Genomic DNA, 25,554 nt, shown 5'->3' on the forward strand with positions numbered 1-25,554 from the left:
ATCTCATCACCAGATCCAAAGGAAACTGGTCACTCCTTTGCTTGCAGGACATCACTGCAGCGCTTGGCACCGTTAACAGCCCTTCTCTCAAAGGTTTTCTGTTTCCTCTTTGACTCCTGTGACTCTCCCCCATCTCTCACTTGTTCCATTCTTACTACTTAACTATTCCTTAAAAAAAAAAAAACCCTCAAAATAGCCAAATCTGTCTACTTGGTCACCAAAAATGGAAGACTTGGAGTCATCCTTGACTTCTTCCTCTGCCCCTCTATGTCCAAACAAGTGCAGAGTCCACGTGGTTTTGCCTCTGAAGTATATTTTTGAATTCTCTTGATCCCCCTACTCTGGTCCTGACTCGGGGCCTCACTATCTCTTATCTGGGTTACTACTGCAGTCTCCTGTTGCCCCTCCAGCCCAGTTACCTGGGGTCCCCTTGCTTACATCCTCCAGTTGTGCAGCCTCACCCCCAAGATGACATCTGAGCAGCAGGCTTCCCACAACCCGACCTCCCCGGTCTCTTCAGTGCTTTTCTTTCTACTCTCTGACTTGCACTTTGTACGCCACAGCACTGCACTACACCAGCTCCCTGCACACATACTGCTTCTTACCTTTGCTTGCATTGTCCCCTCCTCCAAGGTCCCAGCTCTCATCCTTTGCCTAAGTGACGCAGCTCCTGCCGAGTCTAGCTTTTTTCTGCCCCTGCCCCCTCCGTTCACTTCTAGCATTGATAAGCTACTCCTTTCCTCATACAGTAAAATCCTTCTGTGTTTACACTGAGTGCTTAGTGGTGATGGTGAAATGACAGGGAAGTGTGGTTGCTCCCCCTTCCCCTCATTACACTAATAATAAGCCCATGAAAGGTGAATATAACTGTATTATATTCATGTTGGTTTCTCCAATGTGAAAATAGTACCTGAAACACTGTTGTTGGCATTTAAGAAATAACCCGAATACAGTTATCTTTCAGTTCCATTTGCGACAAATGAATTAAGCAATGAAAAGGAATGCTTACTTGTATTGGATGTTGGTTTCCTGTAGGAAGGCTAGCAAGGCTTGGGAACCATTGTGGGGAATATGGACATCAGTGACTGTTCCCTCGGATACATAGAAGATACTGCCGGGCTGCCACAGGTCCACCTGTAGTGCAGGAACCAGCCTATAATTCATATTCAGTGTAGGTGGGGAAAGATCCATGTCACAATGTCAAACACGTTGTCTTGTTTGCACACAGCAATACCAAACACATTTTAGAGTTAGACTCAATGCTTTCATCATTGGGGCAAAACTCTTTGTTGATTTTGAATTTAGTGTCCAAGTTATATCACATCTATATAGAATCTGATGATAATTTACAATAAAGACCAATAAAGTCACAAGATAAAAATGAGATAAAATAGTTTTAAGTGTGACTTTGATATTGTTTCAAATTATTTATTGCACAAACTATTTGAATAAGAAGAAAGAGAAAGATCTAAATGACCCTTCCTCCTACTGCACAAGCAAACTGTGGTAGCTTGACAACGTTTAGTAACTTTAAATGGAACACCTCCAGGTGCCTCCTCCCCCCACGACACCTGCCATATTGACCAGTTCCTACCCGGCCTTCACGTGTCAGTAGAAACATGCCTTTCTCAGGGGGACTTGTCAGCTAGGGTAGGTCTCCCTGTCGTAGTTGTCAGAGCACCTTGTGCTTCTTGCATCATGTAACTTCCTCTTACCAGAATGTAAGCTCCATGAGGACAAAGGATTTATCCATTTGGTTACCACCTCATTCCAAGTGCCTAGAATGATGCCTTGAGCATATTAGCAACTCAGTCATTACTTGCTGCATGAATTTAGACCCCACTGAGTATTTCCCTACGTGTTCACCGTGTGTTCAGAGTTTTGCAGGAAAGCAGGATTTGTATCGTCTTGGCCTACGGTAGTGTCCCCAGTGCCTTGTTCCGTGCTCCACACCTGGTAGGAGCTCTGCATTCATTGAAAGAATGACTGAAGCCAACTGGGATGGAGGAGAGCCCCATCTTCTGTACAAGCCACAGGCTCCATTTTCAGTTAGGCAGAGTTTGTCTTTACAGTCATGTCTGTGTCCTCCTGCATTTCCAGTCTTGGGCTCTTAGAGGATCTTGATCTCTGCTAAGACGTTATCTGATAAGGTTCAGTTACTTCATCTTAGGTGTTAGTGCCTGCATTCTGTTAGAGAACTCTGGAAGACCAAAAATACTTCGTGGTTCAAGGGAATACACCTCTAGTGGTTCAGTTTCATCTGGAATAGGGTAGAGAGGCATTTATTTTGGGGACAAAGAGTTTACCTGTTTTCTTTCAAGCAGCTGACTCCTCCACTAACTTGCAAGGGCAACTCTGACTCAGCTAACGTGCTAGTCCAACAAGCACAGAACAACAGAAGTGTGGGGCTGGGAGGGGTGCTGAGAGGGCACCTGATCCATCTGTCAGCCCCTGGGCAAGGACACATCTAGGACTGAACCAAACTGTTCCCAATAGATGCATCTAAACCACATCTTTGAAGTTTCCCAAAGAGGAGAGTCGACGATGTCCCAATTTAACTCATATCCACATTGAACAAGATCATTAGACACTTTCTTAATCCCTTACATGGCAGCACAGTTTTATTTTTTCTTGTGCCATTCTTCAGCGAAGAATGGCTGCTTTTTTGCCTTTGTGAGATAAAGCATGTTTGTATCTTTCACTTTTCCTTAAAGGGTTAGGAAAATCTAACATACAATCATCTTTGCCTCTAAACCCATTACAGAGACAGATTTTGATATTAAGGTGCATCTCCTAATAATGCCTGTGGAGATGAGGAAATAGAGCTGTATTTAGAGGGTAGAGAGCCACAGGAACCTGAAATGTATGAATAACCACTCTGGAGAGGACTCTGTCAGTGCCGTTTTCTGGGGCATATGCTAAAATAAGAAGCCTCATCCCACAGAAGAGAGTAGCTTCCCCATAGGAAAATTCCATGGAAGAAGCAAACCCTACGCCCCGACCTGGAGGGGGGCTTCCTAGCAAACGTCATCAGAAAGCAGCTGGTCTAAAAGAAACCAACGGAAAAGAATGTGCAAAAATCAGAAACTGTATTTTGGCTTGATATTAGGAAAGTAAACTAAGATCAATTATCAGCTTTCTTCAGTAATGTTTTAGGGAAAGGGTGCTTGGCTAAGTAACATGGACAGTTCCGCCTGGGTGGCAGGCAGACGCCTGTGTTAAGATATAGGGGACAGTAATACTCACGCGAGATTTGTAAAGTGCCACCCATTTTTTAGGTATTTTTGATCTTTTCAATAATACTTTGAGATAGGAGTTCATTACAGATACATTTCATGAACAAGAAGATGGATTCATAGAGGCAAAGCCACTTTCTCAAGGATGCACAGCTACAAAATGGTGACACAGGATATGCCTAACTTCAGTGTCCATAATTTAAGGTAGTCTACTTAAATATTGTCCACTCATCCCGCTTCTCTACTCACAAGCCCTTAATTTTGAATTTTTATTATATTCAAGTGTAATCTCAGACGATGCTGCTTCTTAGGTACTGCATCCTTTTCTGGTGACAGTGGCTACTTCTGCTACTCGGTTAAAGAAATGCTTTTTTTTTTTTTTTTTGAAATAGTATTATTTGTCCTTTGTCTACCTCTGATGACTTGTTAACATTTAAAATATTGGTGAGCTGCTGGAAGGGGAACTTGGCCAGAGAATATGGTCTTCTATAAACGAAAGGCATTTGGTAAGTTGTTAATATTATGGAGCTAACTTTACTCAGTCCCCATTCTCTCCAAGCCCAGAAGCATTTTGCAAATTACCACTTCCCCAAAGTACAACCCCCCAAAAATTCAACAAAAGTCTCCAGAAATTTAGGCAACCAAGTCTCCTGTTGTTTCACCATTAAAGATGAAAATATATTAACAACTAATTAGGGTTTGAAAATATCATAAAAATTAATGGCAGCCCAATAATGGAATGAAATTAAGTTAATCCAAATGAAGCATTGCTTGTAAATTTGAATATAACAAATTCATACTGCTAGCCTAAGTGCTAGTCATCAGAAAAGCATTATTCCTACAGCATTAGGTATAGGTGGAAAGGCCTAGTAGAGCTTTGCTTTGGTGCCCAAGTTTTCCCTCTAATCCTCTTTCGGGCTGAATGATGATTGTCATAATTAAGTCTCATTTATCAGACCAAAACACACATGTTGGAAAAGAAAAAATTCGTTAACAATTACCTGAACTATTAACTGGTATATGCACTGATTTGAAAGAATTGTTGAAGCCCATCTGTCAGACTCTCAGAACATATGAGTAATCAAAAAAAAAAATTATAACTCTCCCAGACTTCAGACAATACTACATAGCTACAGTAATCAAGACAGCATGGTATTGGAACAAAAACAGACATATGGACCAATGGAACAGAATAGAGAGCCCAGAAATGAACCCGCAAACTTTTTTGGTCAACTAATTTTCGACAAAGGAGGCAAGAATATACAATGGAATAAAGACAGTCTCTTCAGCAAATGGTGTTGGGAAAACTGGACAACAGCATGTAAATCAATGAAGCTATAACACTCCCTTATACCATACACAAAAATCAACTCAAAATGGATCAAAGACTTAAACATAAGACAAGATACAATAAACCTCCTAGAAGAAAATACAGGCAAAACATTATCTGACATACATCTCAAAAATGCTCTCCTAGGGCAGTCTACCCAAGCAATAGAAATAAAAGCAAGAATAAACTGGGACCTAATGAAACTTACAAGCTTCTGCACAGCAAAGGAAACCATAAGTAAAACAAAAAGACAACCTACGGAATGGGAGAAAATTTTTGCAAATGAAACCGACAAAGGCTTGATCCCCAAAATATATAAGCAGCTCATACAACTTAAAAAGAAAAAAACAACCCAATCCAAAAATGGGCAGAAGACCTAAACAAGCAATTCTCCAAGGAAGACATACAAATGATCAATAGGCACATGAAAAAATGCTCAATATCACTAACTATCAGAGAAATGCAAATCAAGACTACAATGAGGTATCTCCTCACATCAGTCAGAATGGCCATTATTCAAAAGTCCACAAATGATAAATGCTGGAGAGGCTGTGGAGAAAGGGGAACCCTCCTACACTGCTGGTAGGAATGCAGTTTCATGCAGCCACTGTGGAAAACACTATGGAGATTCCTCAAAAGACTAGGAATAGACTTACCATATGACCCAGGAATCATGCTCCTGGGCATATATCCAGAAGGAACCCTACTTCAAAATGACACCTGCACCCCAATGTTCATAGCAGCACTGTTTACAATAGCCAAGACATGGAAACAGCCTAAATGTCCATCAACAGATGACTGGATAAAGAAGAGGTGGTATATTTATACAATGGAATACTATTCAGCCATAAAAACCGACAACATAATGCCATTTGCAGCAACATGGATGTTCCTGGAGAATGTCATTCTAAGTGAAGTAAGCCAGAAAGAGAAAGAAAAATACCAGATGAGATCACTCATATGCGGAAAAAAACCCATAAATACATAACAGAAACAGACTCATAGACATAGAATACAAACTTGTGGTTGCCTGGGGGACGGGGGTGGGAAGGGACAGACTGGGATTTCAAAATGTAGAATAGGTAAACAAGATTGTACTGTGTAGCACAGGGAAATATATACAGGATCTTGTGGCTCACAATGAAAGAGAATATGACAATGATTGCATGTATGTTCATATATAACTGAAAAATTGTGCTCTGCACTGAAATTTGACATAACATTATAAAATGACTATAACTCAATAAAAAAAAGTTTAAAAAAATTGGTTTGTATTGTCTTGTTGCAACAAGGAGTGATCTCAGTAAAAGTGTGTTACAAATTATGAGATTTGGACTTGTGTTAGGTGATTTTGTGGAGGGTTTAAACTGGGATTTTTCTCTGGATTGAAAGCTATCAGAAGAAGGGCAATTCTATCATTGGATATCTTGACTTTTATATAGGAGGTGGGAGAAACAAAGTGAGGCTAAAGCTGTAATTGAGAAAAAAAAAAGCCATAGTCACTTAAGTCAGCTAAAAAAGGATGTATTTGTTTTTGTTCTGTTTGGATAGTGTTTTTTTCCCCATCTGTGTTTAGAAATGATCTTAGAGGTCTTTTTATCTTATTTCACGAAGGACACAGGTTGGTCTTGTCTGATACTGGTGTTCTGTGAAATGGTTCATGTTCAACAGAACACCAATGTTTTCAGGATGAACACTGTTCTACTTCAGGCCATGTGATAACTAACAGTATTGCTGGCTGAGGGGTGGGAATTCTCACGTGATTAGGCCAGGGTGGCTTGGAGGTGATTTGGAGACCAAGAAGGTTGGGATTATGTAACGAAAGATACAGACATGTGACGGTCCACCCCGGAGAAACCACACACCACCACCTTTCTCACGTGAAAGAGTCGATACCAGCTTAATTCCTGCCCTCTAAGTGAATATTTGAAGACTTAGGATACTAAGGAAATGTTCTTAACTTCTACACTCGAGGCTCCAAGAACTTTAGAAAACTCATTAGATGAGGGAAATAATACTTCACTATATTTTGCTAGCTTAAAATAATTCTTTACCCAAGAATTGAGTTAGCATTTTTAGCCTGGCTTTGTAGAATGGGTAGAAATTATCAGAGATCACCTGGTGCATCACCTGGCTATCCCTTAATAAGGACCTTTGAAGACAAGAGTCCCTGGGCTGCACCTCATCAAGTAACAGATTTCCTTCCACCCTGTTTTGGTGATTTGTGCTTTTAACATTGATGACTTCTTCATGATATTTGATTACTACATTCAGAAGTATTCCATTTGAGGTCCTAAACAAGAGTATGATAGTGCATTTAGATTAAATAAATTTTGATTCTTTTCATTAATAGTTGATGAAAATCACTTCAGAGTTTGTTATGCATTTCCTTTTTCAAGTGCCGGTGTAAGAATTCTACTATGTATTAACCACAGAAATCAAACAGAACTCATCTTTGGCCTAGTGAAAAAAATTCCCAACTTAAAAGAATCAGGAAGAAGCCATTTCTTTTATTTATCTAAACTTTGATATATCACATTTCAGAGCCTTAATTTTCTTAATTACAAATAAAGAGGTTGAACCTATGTGATTTCCAAGTGTCCCTTAAACACTATAATCTGCCAGACTCAGTGTGCTTTTCTGAGTATAAAAGTTTGCATTTCCTTAGGAAAATCTCTGAGTCACTAATAGTTTTTTCACCCTCAGAATCAGAAAAAAGACCCTCTCAAAACTCAACCCTCGTATCACCTGCCAGTCATCAGTTATATTGACTTAGGTCTGTCCTGTAAATAACATACAAAATAATATTCAATCTTTAAGAAGTTATTGTCAACCCATTTACAACCCATTTGGAAAGCATTTTTCCAAATCAGCTAAGAAGATGAAATGGAAACCAGTACCTTATTTTCTTCTACATTAACTGCAAGCTGTTTTAAAGGCCAGTGAAGAATCCTCCAAGGAGGTCTGGTTGTTCACATGGGGTTGTCATCCTCTGAATCATCCAGAGGATCTGGAGATTGTTCCATCTCTCACTTGTCGGAGGGAATGGGTTGATTTCCAAACATGACAGCTAAGGTAACCACCCCACATCTGTTCACTGTTTACCAAACACCTACAGGGTCTCAGCCATTGAGCTGGGTGCTGGGGATACAGTGATGACGAAGACATACCTCACCCTCAAGAACTAGTGGACATCACCCACTTAGTCTATGAAGAGAAGACACACTAAGACTGTTCAAGTACATTTGGGAGGTAAGTTGGGACACCTTCCCAGGAGAGGTGTTGACTATATGTAATACAGAAGGATGAGGAGGAGTCAGCCTGGCAAAGATGAAAGGAAGTGGGAGTAAGAGATGCCCTTAAGAGGTCTGGGTCAGGGGTTGAAGTTTACCTGAGCCCTACAATCCTGGAAAACATCTCACTGCCCCTTTGTGTTCTAGAAATGGCTTACTGCAAGGAACCGTGCTCCCCAGAAGGCTCATGGATTTCCCCCTTGCTTACCTCTTACAAGCAGACGGAGACCCTCAGATTCCCATTCTTTGCCTTATAAATAATTAGCTGAACTGTTTGTCCTCACTGACCAACCTGGACAAAATACTTGATATCTTGACTAAGAGTTAATTCAGCTTGTCTCTTTCCAGTGGGCCTCTGAACTTTTACTCACCCTCAGCCTGAGACAGCACCCAGCTCCTCTGTAACAGCCCCTCCTGAGCACCTGCTGACCTCATGGTGAAATGCTCTCTGACCTACTCTGGTCAACTCTTCATCCCACTTCCCCATACCTGGTTCTTTCTAGCCTTGTTCACGCCTCCTCACAAATGAAAAGCCCTTTTCTTTCAGCCGTTTGAGACTTAGGCAGCTTGGCATGGTCACTCTGCTGCAATAGTTTTTCCTGCATTTGTAATAAATCCTTTTGAATAAGTATCTCCTTGCTTAGCTCTGGATTTTTCACTTGGCGGTACTATACAAAGGCATGCTCGTAATCTATTTAGAGAATGGAAAGTACAGGAATTCTTTTAACCCATTTCCACGTAACAGGTCCTCGCTTAACTAATGCTCTTCTCTATTGACAAGACTTCCTGTTTCAACACGTGGGATAAAGATATTGCTATCCCATTCCCCACACAGTCACTTCCAAAATAACAAGGAGAACTTGAATGAGAAACGCTGACTTTATCTTTGGTGAAATTTGCTACAGACCTGAGCAATAAAATATAAAGATGAAAAGCGATTAGAGAAATGGTAAATCACTCAGCTGATAAGGGAGAGTTCAAATCTAAGCAGCGAGGGATGAGGAGTGGGGTATCATAGTAGAGCAAATTCAGGAGCTCCACAGAAGCCCTGGATGGGCTCCAGAACTGGAATATGGAAGGTGGGAGTGAAGAGGTGGTGAGAAGGAAACAAGGAGACCTTGTGGAAATGTGCAGATACACACTACTTTATATAAAACAGATAAACAGCAAAGCCCTCCTACAGAGCACAGGGAACTATATTCAAGACCTCGTAATATCTTATAATGAAAAAGAATATGAAAAGAAATATATATAAACTTGAATTACCATGCTGTGCACCAAAAATTAACCCAACATTGTAAAGTGGCTATACTTCAATAAAAAAAAGAATCTGAAGAAGGACTCTAAATTTTCTATGCACCAATCCCACCCTTAGGTAACAGCCCTTCCCATATCCCCTGAGAAATATGTTTTCTGGAGAAATTGAAACAGAGGGACTTTAAAGCAGTGATAAAGGGTGCAGAGCGATGAAGTACAATGGTTGGATGGAAAACAGGGAGGTAAAGTGAAAATCTACACAGTAATTGGCTACTTTTACCCAGAGAAGTCAGGGATATACACTCCAGACAGGAGACTGGAGAAACCATTCTATCCCAAAGGAGGCACTTTGTAGTAATAAATGCAAAATCTCTCCAGACAAAGATTCACCCTCAAGCCAGGCCACACAGAATTCTTACATCTGAAACCTTTTTGAAAGTTTCATGGTTTACCAAAAAAAAAAAAAAAAAAAAAAAAAAAAAAACCAACAAAAAAACCCCACACATGAGCAAGGTGCCCACTATAAATAAAAGCCAACATATTCAACACACAGCAGGATTATTCAACTCAAGATCTTCATAGTATCTAAAAGAATGGCTAGAGGTAATTCCTGAAAAAAGAAAGGAAATGAAGAAATCTTGGAATATCTGAAGATGATATTTTGATGTGGTTATGGATGCACACAGATGGAATATTTAAGACAATTACATTATTAATGGGAAAGGTAAAGGGACTTCAAGAGAAGTAAGATGTCTAAAAGGCAGAAAAGCACAGAAAAAAGCATCAGAAAAAGGTTTTCAAAAAAAAAAGTAAGACTATGCCAATATGTCAATATAGTAAATAAAAAGGATTACATTCTTCAGTTAAAAGAGCATGTGTATTGACTATTTACAATAGTCAAGACATGGAAACAATCTAAATGTCCATCAGCAGATACTTAGATAAAGAAGATGTGATATACACACACACACACAGGAATATTACTCAGCCATAAAAAAGAATGAAATAATGCCATTTGCAGCAATAGGGATGAACCTACAGATTGTCATATTGAATGAAGTAAGTCAAAGACAAATGTCATATGATATCAGTTATATGTGGAATCTGAAAAATATGGTTAATTCTATTACAAACCAAAAACAGACTCATGGACATAGGAAACAAACTATGGTTACCAAAGCAGGAAGGGCAGGGAGGGATAAATTAGGGGTTGGGGATTAACAGACACACAGTATCATATATAAAATAAACAACAAGGACCTACTGTATAGCACAGGGAACTATATTTAAATTCTTATAACATATAATGGAAAAGAATCTGAAAATAAAAAATATATGTATATGTATAACTGAATCACTTTGCTGTACACCTGAAACCAACATTGTAAATCAACTACACTTTGGTAAAAAATTAAAAAAAAAAAGAGCATGTGTATTGAATAATAAAAAGCATTCTCCCAAGTTCTGGTCACAAGAGACATTAAATAAAAATGTTGAAAATAAAAAAATGAAAAAAGATATACTGTATAAATACCAAAGAAAAAAAGCTGGTATAGCTATAATAGCAAAGCATTTATGGCAAAACCATTTTTAAGGATTATATATATCACTATATGTATATATATAAGTCTATATCTATATACATATGTATATTAATATAGGTCTATATATACTGATAAAATATTCAATTTATTAGGGAGATATAAATACTGTTAATCTGAATGCATCCATACAACAGCATCAAAATATGTACATGGCAAAAATGGACAATATTATAAGGGCTGTAAATTATAAATCCTCCATTATATCCCAGTAACCAAAAGATCAGACTTCCTTCCCAAGCACACACAGAATGTTTTTGAAAATTAACTCAATACCAGGCTACAAAATAAGTTTTAACAGATGTCAGAGAATTCATGTCAAACAAATGTTCTCTGATTACGGTGTAATTAAATTTAGAAGTCAATGACAAAATATATCTACATTTAGAAATTAAAAAAACAGACTTTAACTTGTGAGTTAAAGAAGACACTGTAGTAAAATTAGAACCAAAGCAAAACTAAATAGGACATTTCTAAGAGAGAAATTTATGACCTTAAATGCTCCTGTTGCAGAAGAATAAAGATGAGAAATTAATGAGTCATATGTCTAAATCAAGAAGTAAGAAAAATGATAACAGTAGAAACTACAAAAAGTAGAATACAGGGCATAATAAAAAGAGGATAAATTGATGAAATTGAAAACAAAAGTTATAGAATCAACAAAACCAAAAATGATCTTTGAAACATATTTAAAATAGAAAAATTATTAGGAAATCCACTTAAGAACAAAAGAATGAAGAGTCAAATGATCAATATTAGCAATGAGAAAGTGACAAGGAAAATAGTTATATGCCAATTTTACTTATGAACACAGGTGCCTAAAAATGTATACCAGCAAACTAAATATGAAAGGTTCTAACATCATATCTGAATGCAGTTATGGTTTAACATTAGAAAAACCTATTAGTGTATTGCATCCTATTAATAGTAATGTATTAAACCACATGATCATAACAATTCACTCAGAAAAATGACTTTCAAAATTCTACTTCTATTATAAAATCTGTAGAAATAATGAAAAAGTGTATTTCCTTAGCCTATTAAAGAGTATCTACCAAAAATCTTTATAAACATATGTACACAAGTGTAGAGTTAGAAGCATTCATTTTAAAGTCAGAAACAAAGTAAACGTACTGTAATAGCAATTCCACAGATTCTCATACTGCGGGTCACTGCCAGCAAGAAAATAAAGGAGAAAAAAAGGCTAAGAATCAGAAAGGGAGAAATAAGACTGACATTATTCGTAAACCACTGTCTACAGAGAAGTCAAGAGAGCCAGCACAGGTGAACGATGAGAATTCAAAGATTAGCAGCATTTAGGGATATAAGGTCAAAGTAAATATACACATACATCAATGTAAATGTATATTGATTGGCTTTGAAATATCTTCACAAAAATAACATTAAGTGAAAAGGGTTATAGAATAGTAGGTAGAGGTGATGTTGCCGAAATGGTGACATAGGAGACCCCAGCCTCCATCTTCCAACAAAGGCCAACAATTAGACAGACATCCACGAATAAAAATAGCTCTGGAGTCTACTTAGTAAGTTATAGCAACACAGTGGAGTAAAAAAACCTGAGGACAACTGCACGAGAAGAAAAGAAAGGCAGCTTCATTTTGCCTGTATCATCTCATCCCTGGGAGGAGGAACCAAAGGCCAGCGCAGCTGCCGCCCACCTCCTGCAGCTTCCATCAGCTTTTGCCCCACAGGCATTCATAGTTGCTCATGCCATCTGTCTGAGTCCCTCCCGGCTCCCCCTCTGCCGACCTCCCACCTCCAACCCTGGCAGAGCCTGGGAACAGTACCAGCAGCCAGCTCAGGCCTCTGTGGGCATGGAAATGCACACCTTTGACCTGCTTTGACCCCTGTGCTGACCCCCACCACTGCACGTGTACTCAGGGCTGCCAGTCCAGCTGGTATTTTTATGCTACTGAACTGATGCCCATTACCAGCCTCCAGTGCTGCATGCACACCTTGAGGGAGATTGTACAGCCACAGGGGAGCATGCTGACAGCCCAGTGAGGGGTGGGCCCAGCTCAGGCTCTGTCTTCTGTCACTGGCCTGCACCATGATACCCACCTGGAGTTAGCTTCTCCAGCTGCACACCTGCCTGGCCTGACTCTGTCCCCAGCCTCACTGCAGTGTGCGCACCCAGGGGAACACTGTGCAGTGATGGGAGAGCACACCAACAGCCAGGGCTCCTGCAGTTGTCAGTAAGGCCATAGTTAACCCCAGCCCTTGCTGCCTGCCTTGGCCTCTGTTACTACAAGTATATCTGCATCCAGCCCCTGCCTCGACACAGGCACCTGCAGCTGGTGCCTGCAGCCGAGTGTGTGCATACCACCTGCTCTGGTCACCAGTGTTGCCTGTCCCGATCTCTAGGCGTTGGACCTGGAGGTGCTGCTGAGGACCCCTACAGCCCTGGCAGCCACTGTGAACCCCCACCAGTGTTTGCCAAGGACCACACAGTTGTTGATGCTTTGGGTCTCAGTGATCTGAGCCAAAGAGCCACCATGCACCCCTGGACCTGGGACCACTACATGCCCTCACACTCGGTGCCCTGTACCATTAGACCCAGGGTCGCATTACGCCCCAGCATACTGCCCCAGCGCATTGCAAGGGAATGTCTTCCCTTAGTGAAGTCAGCCCACAATATCTGGAAGAAGTGACTGCTGCCTCAAATGTGCAGACACCTGTGCAAGGCTGCAGGGGTTTCAAAGAATTAGGGAATCATGACTCCACTAAAGGAATATAGTAACCTCTGGTAACTGGACCCAAGGAGATGGAGATTCAGGAATTACCTGACAAAGAATTCAAAATAGTTATTCAAAAAAGGGGGCACAAATCTTATTTAAAGAATAATGGCTGAGAATGTCCCAAACCTGAGTAGAGATTTGGACATTCAAGTTTGTGAAGCTAATAGATCACCCCAAAATTTCAATCCAGAAAGATCTTCTCCAAAACACATTGTAAGAAAACTAAAATCAAAGACAGCAGCAAGAGGAAAAGAAATTCTCTCATCAAAGGGAAACCCCATTAAGCTATCAATGTCATAGAACTTGCAGAGCAGAAAAGAATGGGAGGATATATTCAAAGTGCTGAAAGAAAGAAACTGTCAACCAAGAATACTCAGAAAAGTTGTCCTTCACAAGTGAAGGCCAAATAAATACTTTCCCTAATAAACAAAAGCTGAGGAAATTCACCATCAGTACACTTGCCTTACAAGAAAGGTTGAAAGGAGTTCAAGCTGAAATGAAAGGATGCTAATTAGAAACATGAAAACTATGAAAATATACACAACACTGTTAAAGATAAGCTTACAGTCGTATTCAAAATGCTCCAATACGGTAATACGGCGGTGCGTTTACTTAACTCCAGTGTAAATGGTAAAGGACAAAAGTATTAAAAAAGGCTATAGCTATAATTTGTTAACGGGTAATATAAAAAGATGTAAATTGTGACATTAAAAACATAAAGTGGGTAGTAAAAGGGTAATTTTTGTATGTGATTGAAGTTGAATTGTTACCAGAGTAAAATGGGCTGTGATATATATATACGTCTCATGTTTTAAAGCCTCCAAGTAACCATAAAACAAAAACTATGATACATTCACAAGAGATAGAGAAGGAAATAAAAACATACCACTGTGGAAAAATCATCAATTTACACACAAAGGCAGCAAGAGAAGAAGGGAATAAGGGAACAACAAAATAGCCAGAAAAAATAATTCAGTTGGCATTAGTAAGTCCTGATATATCAATAATTACTCTAAATGTAAGTGGACTTAATTCTCCAATCAAAGGGCATAAAGTAGCTGAAGTATGAAAAACAAGAACCAGCTATATTCTGTCTAGAAGAGACTCACTTCAGCTTAAGAACACCTATAACTCAAAGGGAAGGGATGGAAAGAGATATTCTATCCAAGTAAAAAAACCAAAAAAGATTGGGCATAGGTATACTTGCATCAGACAAAATAGACTTTAAGTTGGTAAATTTTTAAATAGACTTTAAAAAATGGTAACGAGAGACAAAGAAAGTCATCAGACAAGGATAAGGGGGTCAATTAATCAAGAAGTTATAGCAGTTAAAGATATATATAATTGCCACCAGATCTAAATATATTAAGCAAATACTAATGAATCTGAAGGGAGAATAGTCAACAATACAATAATAGCAGGGGATCTCAATATTTCACTTTCAACAATGGATACATCATTTAGACATAAAATCAACAATAAAGCATTGGACTTGGACCGTCCTTGAGACTGAATGGACCTAACAGACATATACAGAAATTGCATCCAACAGCAGCAGAATACACATTCTTCTCAAGTGCACACAGAGATGATGTGATAGGTCCCCAAACAAGTCTTGGCAAATTTAAGAAGACTGAAGTCTTACCAGATATCTTTTCTGAACACAATGCTATGAAACTAGAAATCAATACCAGGAGGAAAACTGGACAACTCATATGTGTGTAAATGGAACAACACAACCCTGAACAGCCAAAGGGTCAAAGAAGAACTCCAAAGAGACTATAAAAATATCTTGAAGCAAAGATGGAAACCCAAAACATAACAAAACCTTTGGGATGCTGCAAGCACTTCTTAGATAAAAATTTGTAGTGATAAATACCTGCATTAAGAAAAAAAGATCTCAAACAACCTAACTTTGTAACTCAAGTAACTAGAAAAAAGAACACACTAAGCCCAAAGTAAGCAGAAGGAAGGAAAAAATGACCAGAGTGAAAATAAATGAGAGACCAGAAAAACAATAGCAAAGATTAATGAAACAGATAGCTGTTCTTTTTTGAAAAGATAAGCAAAATTTATAAAACTTCAGCTAGACTAAGAAAAAAAGATAGAAGTCTGAATAGTTTTTTTTTTTTTTTAGACCAAGAAAAAAGATTTTACTTACTCATATATGTAAGATAAGACATGGAAGAGGAGACATTACAAATAATACAACAGATACAAAGGGTCATAAGAGACACTTATAAATAATTATACACCAAAAAATTGGTCAACCTAGAAGAAATGGATACATACCTAGAAACTTATGATTTACCAAGATGGAATCATGAAGAAATAGAAAATCTGAAAAGACTAATAAGCAAATTGGATCAGTAATTAAAAACCTAACATAGAAAGGCCCAGGATGAGATGGTTCTACTGGTGAATCCTATCAAACATTTAAAGAAGAATTAACACCTATGCTTCTCAAACTCTTCCAAAAAAACTGAAAAGGAGTAAAGACTCATAAATTCATTTTACAAGGCCAACCTTACCCTGATACCACAGAAAAGCAAACTACAGGACAATATCCCTGATGAATACAGATGCAAAAATTCTCAACAAAATATTAGCAAATCAAATACAACAGCACATTAAAAGGACTGTACACTGTGGTCAAGTGGAATTTATCCCTGGGATTGAAGGGTGGCTCAACCTATAAAAACCAGTTAATGAGACACACTGTATTAATAGAATAAAATATAAAAATCATATGATAATCTCAACAGATGAAGAAAAAGCATTTGACAAAATACATCCTTTCATGACAAAAATGCTCAACAAATTTGGTATAGAAGGAAGTATCTCCACACAATAAAGACCGTATATGACAAACCCACAGCCAACATCATACTCAACAGTGGAAAGCTGAAAGCTTTTCCTAAGATCAAAAACAATACAAGTCCTCACCACTTCTACTCAAAATAGTACTCAAAGTCCTAGCCAGAGCAATCAGTCAAGAAAAAGAAAGAAAAGGCATCCAAATTGGAAAGGAAGAAGTAAAACTGTGTTTGTCTGCAGACGATATAATCTTATATGTAGAAAGTCCTGAAGACTCTATCAAAAGTAGTAAACAAATTCAATAGAGTTGCAGGATAGAAAACCAATATTTAAAAAACAGTTGAATTTCTATACACCGACAATGAACTAGAGAAAAAAATTAAGAAAATAATCCCATTTACAATTGCTTCAAACAATAAAAATACTTAGGAATAAATTTAACCAAGGGTGTGTAAGATTTGTAGACTGACAATTGCCTAGAGGAGTGATGCAGGGTCGTGTCAAAGTAATGCTGAATTTGCATTGGTTCATACACGATTTTCCCAGGCATTCATGTTTTACACTGATAAGTAACAGGAGTTGAACATAAAGTCCTACTTCAGAGGAACAGAAGCAGTTCAAAATTTACCCCATCTACCCCATATTCTCACTCTTGGCTCAGCTTGGCCACTGATCATCCTTGGAAGTACCCTTTGCTTGGTTTTCCCTGCTCCTTCTGAATTTTGTCCTTGTCATTCTGAAGCTCAGTAGCCTCAACCCTCCTGTCACCCTTTTCTATCAGGCCACTTATTTCTTGCAATAAATACCTACACTTATCATACCTGTATCAACTGTAATATTTATTCATTAGGAATTTAACATATCTTTTAAATTATGCTAGTATTTTATTGTTTTTGTTAGTATTCTGTATATAAAGTTGCACAGGTTTCAGTGATCAGTCACTAATCTAATTTTTCTCAAAAGCCTTGCTATTTGTAGTTTAGAATGCAAGGTTTTCTGGAATGCGTATTTATGTATTCCAGCATTATAGCAAAAACACCTATACTCTTAAACAAAACAGAAACAATCATCTATTTATGTGCTATTTGAACTCATTTATGTCTTTTTCCCCAGGAAGAGAAATACTGAAGAATGGACAGGTTTTGGCTCTGAGTTTGGAATCATTAAGCATGGCTTTTCTGCACCATGTCAAGGGCTTTGATTTAGGAATTGCACACCCTCTTACAGCAGCAGATACACAATTCTTCTTTTAACCCAGCTTCAGAGCGTATGCCTGTCAGTTGAATATGCTGCCCAGTTTCTGTTTGACAAATATATAGTTAAAGATGCAAGAATCAAATCGGAACACTATACCAAAACAAGTATGGAAAGAACGGGGTGGATTTCTTTGGGGCATTTGTAAGAATGGAGGTACCCTTTAAGGGCCTGGGGACTCTTGTGGCGTAATACATGATAAGAAGGAGAATTTTTACTCCTCTATTATTTTTTTTAAACTATCTTGACCATTTTTAAGTGTGCACAGTCCAGTAGTATGAAGTATAGTGACACTGAAACAGGTCTCCAGAATCTCTTCACGTATACCCCTTAAACCACAACTTCCCTTTCCCCACTTCTCCACTATTGTTTCTTAAAATTCCTGACCATTTGCCAATTGAGCAGGTGGTAACTGAATGACTGTCTAAAATCGCCCTTAGCTTGCAGAGTCATAAAAAATTCAGAGAACCAAAGGAATTAACTTCAACCAGGCTTGAGATAAATCCAGGAAAACAAATACTTTGAATCCTAAGGGTAGAAATGTGGTCAGGTTGTATCAATTCCTAATTCACAGCAAGAAACTCTTTGATCAAGATGAAGCTGGCCTGAGGACTTTCATGGCAACTGAGGAGCAGCCACGGCTTCTCTCTGTTGTGTTTAGCAGGGCCTCGGCTCAGCAAACAAGACTATGAATTAGGAGTGGGGGTGCCCTGGCAGTGGCTTTTCTGTTAAATGGCCATGAATAAGTCATGAGGTCTAACAGGTCCTGCAAAGCTCATGCACCAAAAACAGGTGTCCCTCATCTTCGAGGAATTTACTCTTTCTGAGTCATCTCAGGGAACAATCCTTTAGGGACACTGAGACGACCTTGTTGTTGAGACATCATGCTGCTTTATGCTTTGCTAAATGTCTAATCTGTATAATTATATCAAGGCACTGAATCTCTTCAGTCTTCTTTGATGTGGATTGCAGATACAATTCACTGCTCTGTCATGTATATCTCTGATGTGGAACTTTCAACTTTCTTCCATTAACCCCCAACCTCCTCCCGGATCCAAGCAGACTTACTGTTACTTCTCTTTATCTGCTCTGCCACCTTCCATTTAATAATATAAATGGACCTTTTCATCCAGAAGCTATTTGCAGATATTTTGGATATTTAGCTATTTTGCAGATATTTTAGAACCATTTTCCCAGCCGTCAAAGACGGTGCTAAACGATTTTAAAGCCTACTTGATTCATATTTTATCAGCAGGATAGATTTTTTGCCTACGTACTTAAATCCCACTCTTTAAAAAAAAAGAACTAGTTATTTAATGACCATAGAATGTAATTTCTAGAATAATGATATTGTATAGTTATAAAGCACTGGGCCATGTATAAGTGATTTTTCTTTCAAATGTGTAGCTCTTTTCAAAAAGCAGTTAATTAGACTTATGTATGTATTTCCAAATGATAGAAGCATAATGTAGAAAAACTCAACTTACTGAAAACAGAGCTCGTTATTTTCTCCATGAAACCCACTGCTCCTCTCATATTTTTCTTTGAGTTGAGAGGTTTATTGTCCACACTATACGACACCCAAACCACTCAGACTATAAATCTGAAAGTTGCCTTTAATGCCTCTTCTTGGTCTATCTTCCAGTTAGTCCTCAGGTGGACTGTCTCTCTGAAGGGCCCCTCAAATTCACTCCCGTTGCCTGAACCTATACCTTCGACATTTCCCTCCTGGTTGATTTCAATCTGCTGCCGCCTGGTGTCCTGGGCTCCAGTCTCTCCCTGTGTCATTTTGTGCACAGTTATTGGCTGGGGACAGGTAAGTCAGGTCAAGAGAAATATTTCACAGTTAGTATAAGGACAGGAGACCAAAAATACACTTCAGGGGTTCTCAGGGAAACAGTATAACTTCATTTCAAGTTAACGTGCAGAACAATGTTTTCTTATTGTGGTAAAAAAAAGAAAAACCCATATAACATGATATCTACACTACTGACAAATTTATTGCTAACTGTAAGCACAATATTGTACAGCCAATCTCTAGAACTTTTCCACCTTGCATGCCCACTGAACAGCAGCTCCCCTGTTTCCACTTCCCTGCTGTCTTTGGCAGCCACCATTCTACTTTGTTTCCATGAATTTGACTATTTTAAAAATACCTCATGTATAAGTGGAATCATGCAGTATTTATTCTTGTGAGTGGCTTATTTTTTACTCAGCATAATGTTTTCCTGTTGTTGCAAATGACAGGATTTCCTTCTATTTTTATGGCTGAATATTATTTCACTGTACATATATACCACATTCTCTTTATCCATTTCTCCATCAGGGAACATTTAGGTTGCTTCCACCTCTTGTCTATTGGGGATAGTGCTGCAATGAACACGGAAGAGCAAATGTCTCTTCCGAATCCTGATTTCAATTCCTTTGGATAAACCCTCAGAAGTGGGATTGCTGGGTCATATAGTAGTTCTATTTTCAGTTTTTCGAGGAACCTCCCAACTATTTTCCACCGTAGCTACGCCAATTTACATTCCCACCAAGAGTGCACAAGTTCCCTTTTTTCCACATCCTCACCAACACTTGTTCTTTCTTGTCTTTTTTTTTTTTTTTTGGCCTCTTTTTTAAAGAGTGGAGGTACTGGGGATTAAACCCAGGACTTTGTGTGTGCTAAGCATGCGCTCTACCACTGAGCTATCCACCCCTTTTCTTGTCTTTTTGTTTAGTCATTCCGACAGGTGTGGGATTACCTGTAATCTCCATCTGGTTTCAACTTGCATTTGCCTGATGACTTGTGATAAGCACTTTTTCACATTCCTGCTGGCCATGTGTATGTCTTCTTTAGAGAAATGTCTCTCCTTATCCTTTTTAATTGGGTTATTTTTATTTTAGTTTTTATTTATTTATTTATTTTGCTATTGAGTTGTTTTTTATGATTTGTGTGTGTGTGTGTTTTAGGAGGAGGGAGGGAATTCGGTTTTTATTTGTTTTATTTTTAGTGGAGGTATGGGGAATTGAACCCAGGACCTTGTGCATGCCAGGCACAAACTCTACCACTGAGCTATACCCTCCCCACTGTTTTGCTATTGAGTTGTATGAGTTTGGTTAGTAACCCTTTGTCAGATATAACTGACATAGCCGGTATTCTGCAGATGCTTTCTCCCATGCTGTAAGTTGCCTTTTCACCCTGTTGATTGTTTCTTTGGCTGTGAAGAAGCTTTTTGGTTTGATACATTCCCACTTGTCTGTGTAGAATAATTTTTAAGAACTTTTAGTTTTGAAAGATGACAGATTCCCAAGAAGTGGCAAATAAATGAACAGGGAGGTCATATGTACCCTTCACCCAGTTTCTGTCAAAGACAGCACCTTGGGTTACTACAGAAAACATCACAACCGGGATAATTCATATTTCACCAATTTGTAGGGGGTCAGTGTGTGTGTATATGTGTGTATATGTGTGTCTGTAGTTCTATGCAACTTTATCACGTGTGTAGGTTGTGTAACCACCATCACAATTAGGATGCAGCCTCAGAGAGCTCAGCGCCGTCCAGCCAGCCAACCCTGCCATCCTCAGAGGTTCGATCTCATCTCTGCAGGGTGTGTGCCCGAAGCGCTGGGGGCAGCAGTATCAGCCAAGTAGCTCCCTTCCTCCAAGGTCTGAATTCTGCCTCTGAGGGAGCCTTTGTGTAAGTCTAAAGTCTAATAATCTTTACCCAGTCCCTTTGTTCATGAGTTTGGCATTAAGGATGGAATGGACACTAAGCACTGGTTGTACTAAAATTTCAAGAGAAAGTAGACTCCTAAGCACATTTGTTAACCCTTGGGGAAGACCATTTTCAATATCAGTTGTGTATTATGGCTATGAGGGTCCATTCATGGAAGAAAATGTTTTTCTTTAGATCATATCATACCTCTGTTTCAAAGGTCAGCTATTTACTGTCCTCAGAACAAATCCTCAATTTTTGTCCTTTTCTCCAAGGCCTTGAATGACCTTGTCCTGGGCTGTATCTCTTAGACCTCATATCTTCCACCTCTCCCTTCTGTTTACTGCAATGCAGCCACACTAACTTTATTTTTATCCATCAAACAACTAAGCTCAGCCAGGCAAATCTGCCTTTGTGCTTACAATGATCTTTGCCTGGAATGTTTTCTTCTGAGACCTTTGCATGACAGGTTATAGCCTTATTATCACCTTTTAAAAGAGGCCTTTTCTGAGCTTTCAAAGAATCCCATTCCCCCCGTTTAATCTGGTTTATTCCTTTCATAACATTTACCATAATCTTTAACTGCCTTGTTTACTTCTTCATTCACCTATTTTCTTCCCCACTGATCAGAATATAAGCTCATAAGGGCATCTATCTTGTTAATTACACTACCTCTTTAAATATCTATTGGATAAAAAATAAATTTAGCTTTTGGCACTGTTTAAAATATGCAAACAAATGCAAATGGATGACTTTTATCCTTCAAAGGAACACAGAAACTCAAAGTACCTAAATATAAAGGTTTATTCTTCTAAGCATACTCAGAGCAGGTGGACAACTGTTTTTGATGGGTTGGTCTGCTGATGCACTACACTAAGTCATCTTGGAGAAAGAGATCAGCAGCAAGGGGGGTTAAGCATAGTTTTGATGCTTGTTGACCGTGTCAACACAAGACTCTGTCAGAATCAAGAAGAGCTGTTGCAAACCGTTCACCAATGTCTTTGATGCCAGTAAACGCACATCACAAATCTTGCAGGCTTATGGCCGTCCATCCCATCTGTTCCCACCTCATCATGAGCCTGAAGGTGTCTGTAAACATGCCATGAACACTAGTTCAAAGGGAAAAATGTATAATGGTTTAGAACCAGAATGATTTTCTTGTCATGTAAGCAAACATTTCAGGCAAAGTACAAGAATTAGTGAAATTGATGACATTTTCTTTCACAAAGTCCTGTCATGATATACTGGCCCAGGGAGTTTACCAGACTGTCTCACACTGACTCACCTTTCTTTTCCAAACGCATCTGAGGCCCACTTGAATCAGAGGGTTGACTAGGACAGTGTCATGGCACCAAAGCTTGGGGTCTGACTTAATACATTACACTTTTGGAGAACTGTATTACGTTAAGAGGTGGATGAATATTTCTCTCTGTCCCCATGTCTCGGCACACTCTTGTGGCACCATAACTGTACTATCAGTGATATTTGTTTCTAACTCATTTAATGTTTACATACATGTTACCTAATAAGCTCAATATGAAATTTTGTCTATCTTATTCAGGGAGTGATTTCTCAACTGATAGACTATCCAAGTCTTATTCTTCTCCCACTGAAAGTATTCATTACCCGTTCCAGCAAACACACATACACAGGAAACCAGGTAGACAAGTGAATAAGGCCGAGCTCATCTGTAAATTCAGTTTCGGGACAAGGATACAAGCTTGCCCACCACCCCCGCACTGCTCCACAGCCACGGTGCCCTACGAGCACCCCACTCTGAGGCAGAGGACTGAGACGTGTAAGTGCACAGTCTTCAGATGTCTGCCCACGTTCCGTCATTATGACTTTACAGGAACAGTGGAACTGACTTTCTCCATTGTCAACACCCCAAGTCTATTCAAATTTTACAGCTGTGGAGATACAGGCAAGCCTTCTTCCTTATACTACTCTGTTTACCCTTTTAAGGCCTTGACAAACCTTAGGATAAACCTCTTCTAAATCGCAGCTCACAATCATGCACGTCATGCTCTGAGTCACTCAGGGAAGGCAGCAAGATGGGAAACTTGAATGTAGTCTCATAAACAAAGGATTTGACCCTGGGCTTTCTACTGCTGATGATTTGGACAAAAAAATCCTGTTTCCCAGATGTCCTTTTGGCAGGGCTCTGGTTCTAAACCATTGCGCAGTGAGATGGAGAGAACCCTGTAATTACAGAAGACATGACTCCATCTCTCATGACGTTTAGTAACGTTAACCTGATTTACAGTCTCCCTCGGTGGGACAAAGCGAACTTTCTCAAACTTGGATTTCTCAGACGCCTACCCTTTAGGACAGGTGTGTGCTAGGGAGAAAGACAAAGCTTTCAAAAGCAGAGACAGTTACCAGTGCTCTGCAAGCCCTTTGATCTTCCCCGGGCTACAGAGCCACGGTGCCTGTGGACAGGGAAAGCCTTTGTTGTTAAGGTGTGGGGAGGTGTGACTCAGGGGTGAGGGGTCCTGGAATCACTGCTCACTCTTTCACGCTCTCTCTCTCCCTCCCTCCCTCCCTCTCTTCTTCTACCAGAAGGGCTCACACAAGGTGGGGGAGAGGTTGAACTGAAGGAAGCTGAGGTTTGTCAACTTTTCAACTGCTCCTGACTTCCTAACTTGGCTACTGACATCCTAAGTGGTCAGCTGACACCAGGGCCTCAGGCCAAATGGAAATGAACTACTAGGTCCCCTCCCTGCCTTCTCCGCCCATTTTGTGAGTCCCTGCCTTTCTGCTTCCCCCAGGTCAGCCCCATCCCCTACTCCCCATTTACCCAGACCCTGCAAACAAAAACACTCCCACACCCATGTTGAAAGCAAGTAATTACTGTTTGGAGGGTAAATGCAGCTTGGCACACGAAACCCTGATTATGTGAAACCACATTATAAACATGCGAGTAGGGAAGATTCTTTGCAGTTGACCAAATAAACAGACAATGTCTAAATCTCTACTTTCAGTTCCTACCCTAATTCATCTTATACAGAACCGTCCAATTAATCACTCTTTAACCACATTTCTGGTGTCTCTGCCATACCCCCGAATTTATAATTACTACAAATTGTCTGTAGAATAAAACTCCCAAATTTTCATCTCAGTAATTTAAAGCTCTCCATTAATTTAGTGAAAAAATACGTGCCAGGAACTCCTCCAGGCATTGCTGAGGATACAAAATGTGCATGTGAGATTCTTGCTTTCAATGAATTTACAACCTAGTTGAGAGAATGTATGTACAAAAATAACTCCAAGGCAGAATACAGGTGCCACAGAGGAGGCATAAACTATACCAGCAATTATATACTAAGCATTTTTTGTGCACCAGGTCACTCACATCTCTTCTCAGGGACCCTCCCAACAACCCTGTAACATGGACGCTGACAGCCCTACTTACAGATTAACAGCAGCAACTGCCCAGTTCCCGCCAGGGCAGGCGCTCTGTGTACATGATCACACTTAATCCCCCAACAACGGACTTTATAAATGAGTGCGTGTGATTCTGTGCCCGAGGTCACAGAACTAGCCAGTGGCTGCTCTGGTCTGAGTGTACGTGTCTCCCTCCCAAAGACACATGTTGGAATCTTAACGTCCAGTGTGATGGGATTTGGGGATGGGGACTGTGGGAGACGATTAGGTGTTGAGGGCAGGTGCTCCTGAATGGGATTAGTGCCTCGATAAAGAAACCCCAGAAAGCTCCCCAGACCCCGTCCCCACGTGAGGAGACAGTGAGAAGTTGGCAGCCTGCAGCCCGGACGAGGGACCTCATCAGATCCCGACCGCCGTGCTGGCACCCTGACCTTGGACTTCCAGTCTCCAGAACTGTGAAAAATAGTATTTCTGTTGGTTGTAAGTCACCCAGTCTGTGGTATTTTGTTCGAGCAGCCTGAATTGGCTCAGACAGTGGCAGAAACCAGGTTTCAAGCCAGGTCTCTCTGACTCTCAGCCTTTCTTCTTTGGACTGTGCCATGTGACCTCTTAGAGAAGAAGCTCAGAGAAGGTCAGCAGCTTTGCCAGAGCTCATCAGCCTCCCAAGTGGTGATGGGAAAGATACATTTATTTTACTTCAAAGTACATGCTTGCTTTCTTTTCCTCTTTCTCCTCCTCTTTCCTTCTCTTCCTAAGCAATTCAGCCCTAAAGCCTTGAGGTAGGGCAGAGCAAAGTAAGTGTCCCTGTTTGGGAGTGAGTTTTGGAAACACAGAACCTGGTTCTATAGGCAGGAGGGTGAGGAGGGTGTCACACTGATGGGGGAAGGGAGGTGTGTGGTGTCAGAGCCAGGGCAGGGCC

At 39.7% G+C, this 25,554-nt stretch overlaps 1 protein-coding gene and 1 long non-coding RNA gene across 3 annotated transcripts in view; one reads left to right on the top strand and one right to left on the bottom strand.

Annotated features, from left to right (window-relative positions):
- LOC135319677 (uncharacterized) overlaps positions 1-25,554 on the top strand; it is a 136,133-nt gene that overhangs the window by 78,484 nt on the left and 32,095 nt on the right. For both annotated transcript variants that reach the window (XR_010378478.1, XR_010378479.1), the window contains one exon: positions 7,685-7,818. This is a non-coding gene — a long non-coding RNA (uncharacterized LOC135319677). The remainder of the gene's footprint in view (positions 1-7,684; positions 7,819-25,554) is intronic.
- The window catches only part of CPA6 (carboxypeptidase A6), a 181,278-nt gene that overhangs the window by 62,687 nt on the left and 93,037 nt on the right, over positions 1-25,554 (bottom strand). Inside the window, exon 3 of the mRNA XM_010989413.3 lies at positions 1,010-1,134. Coding sequence (XP_010987715.1) covers positions 1,010-1,134 — 125 coding nt within the window. The remainder of the gene's footprint in view (positions 1-1,009; positions 1,135-25,554) is intronic.

Source organism: Camelus dromedarius, chromosome 30 (assembly GCF_036321535.1).
Source record: "Camelus dromedarius isolate mCamDro1 chromosome 30, mCamDro1.pat, whole genome shotgun sequence".
Lineage (NCBI taxonomy): Eukaryota > Metazoa > Chordata > Mammalia > Artiodactyla > Camelidae > Camelus > Camelus dromedarius.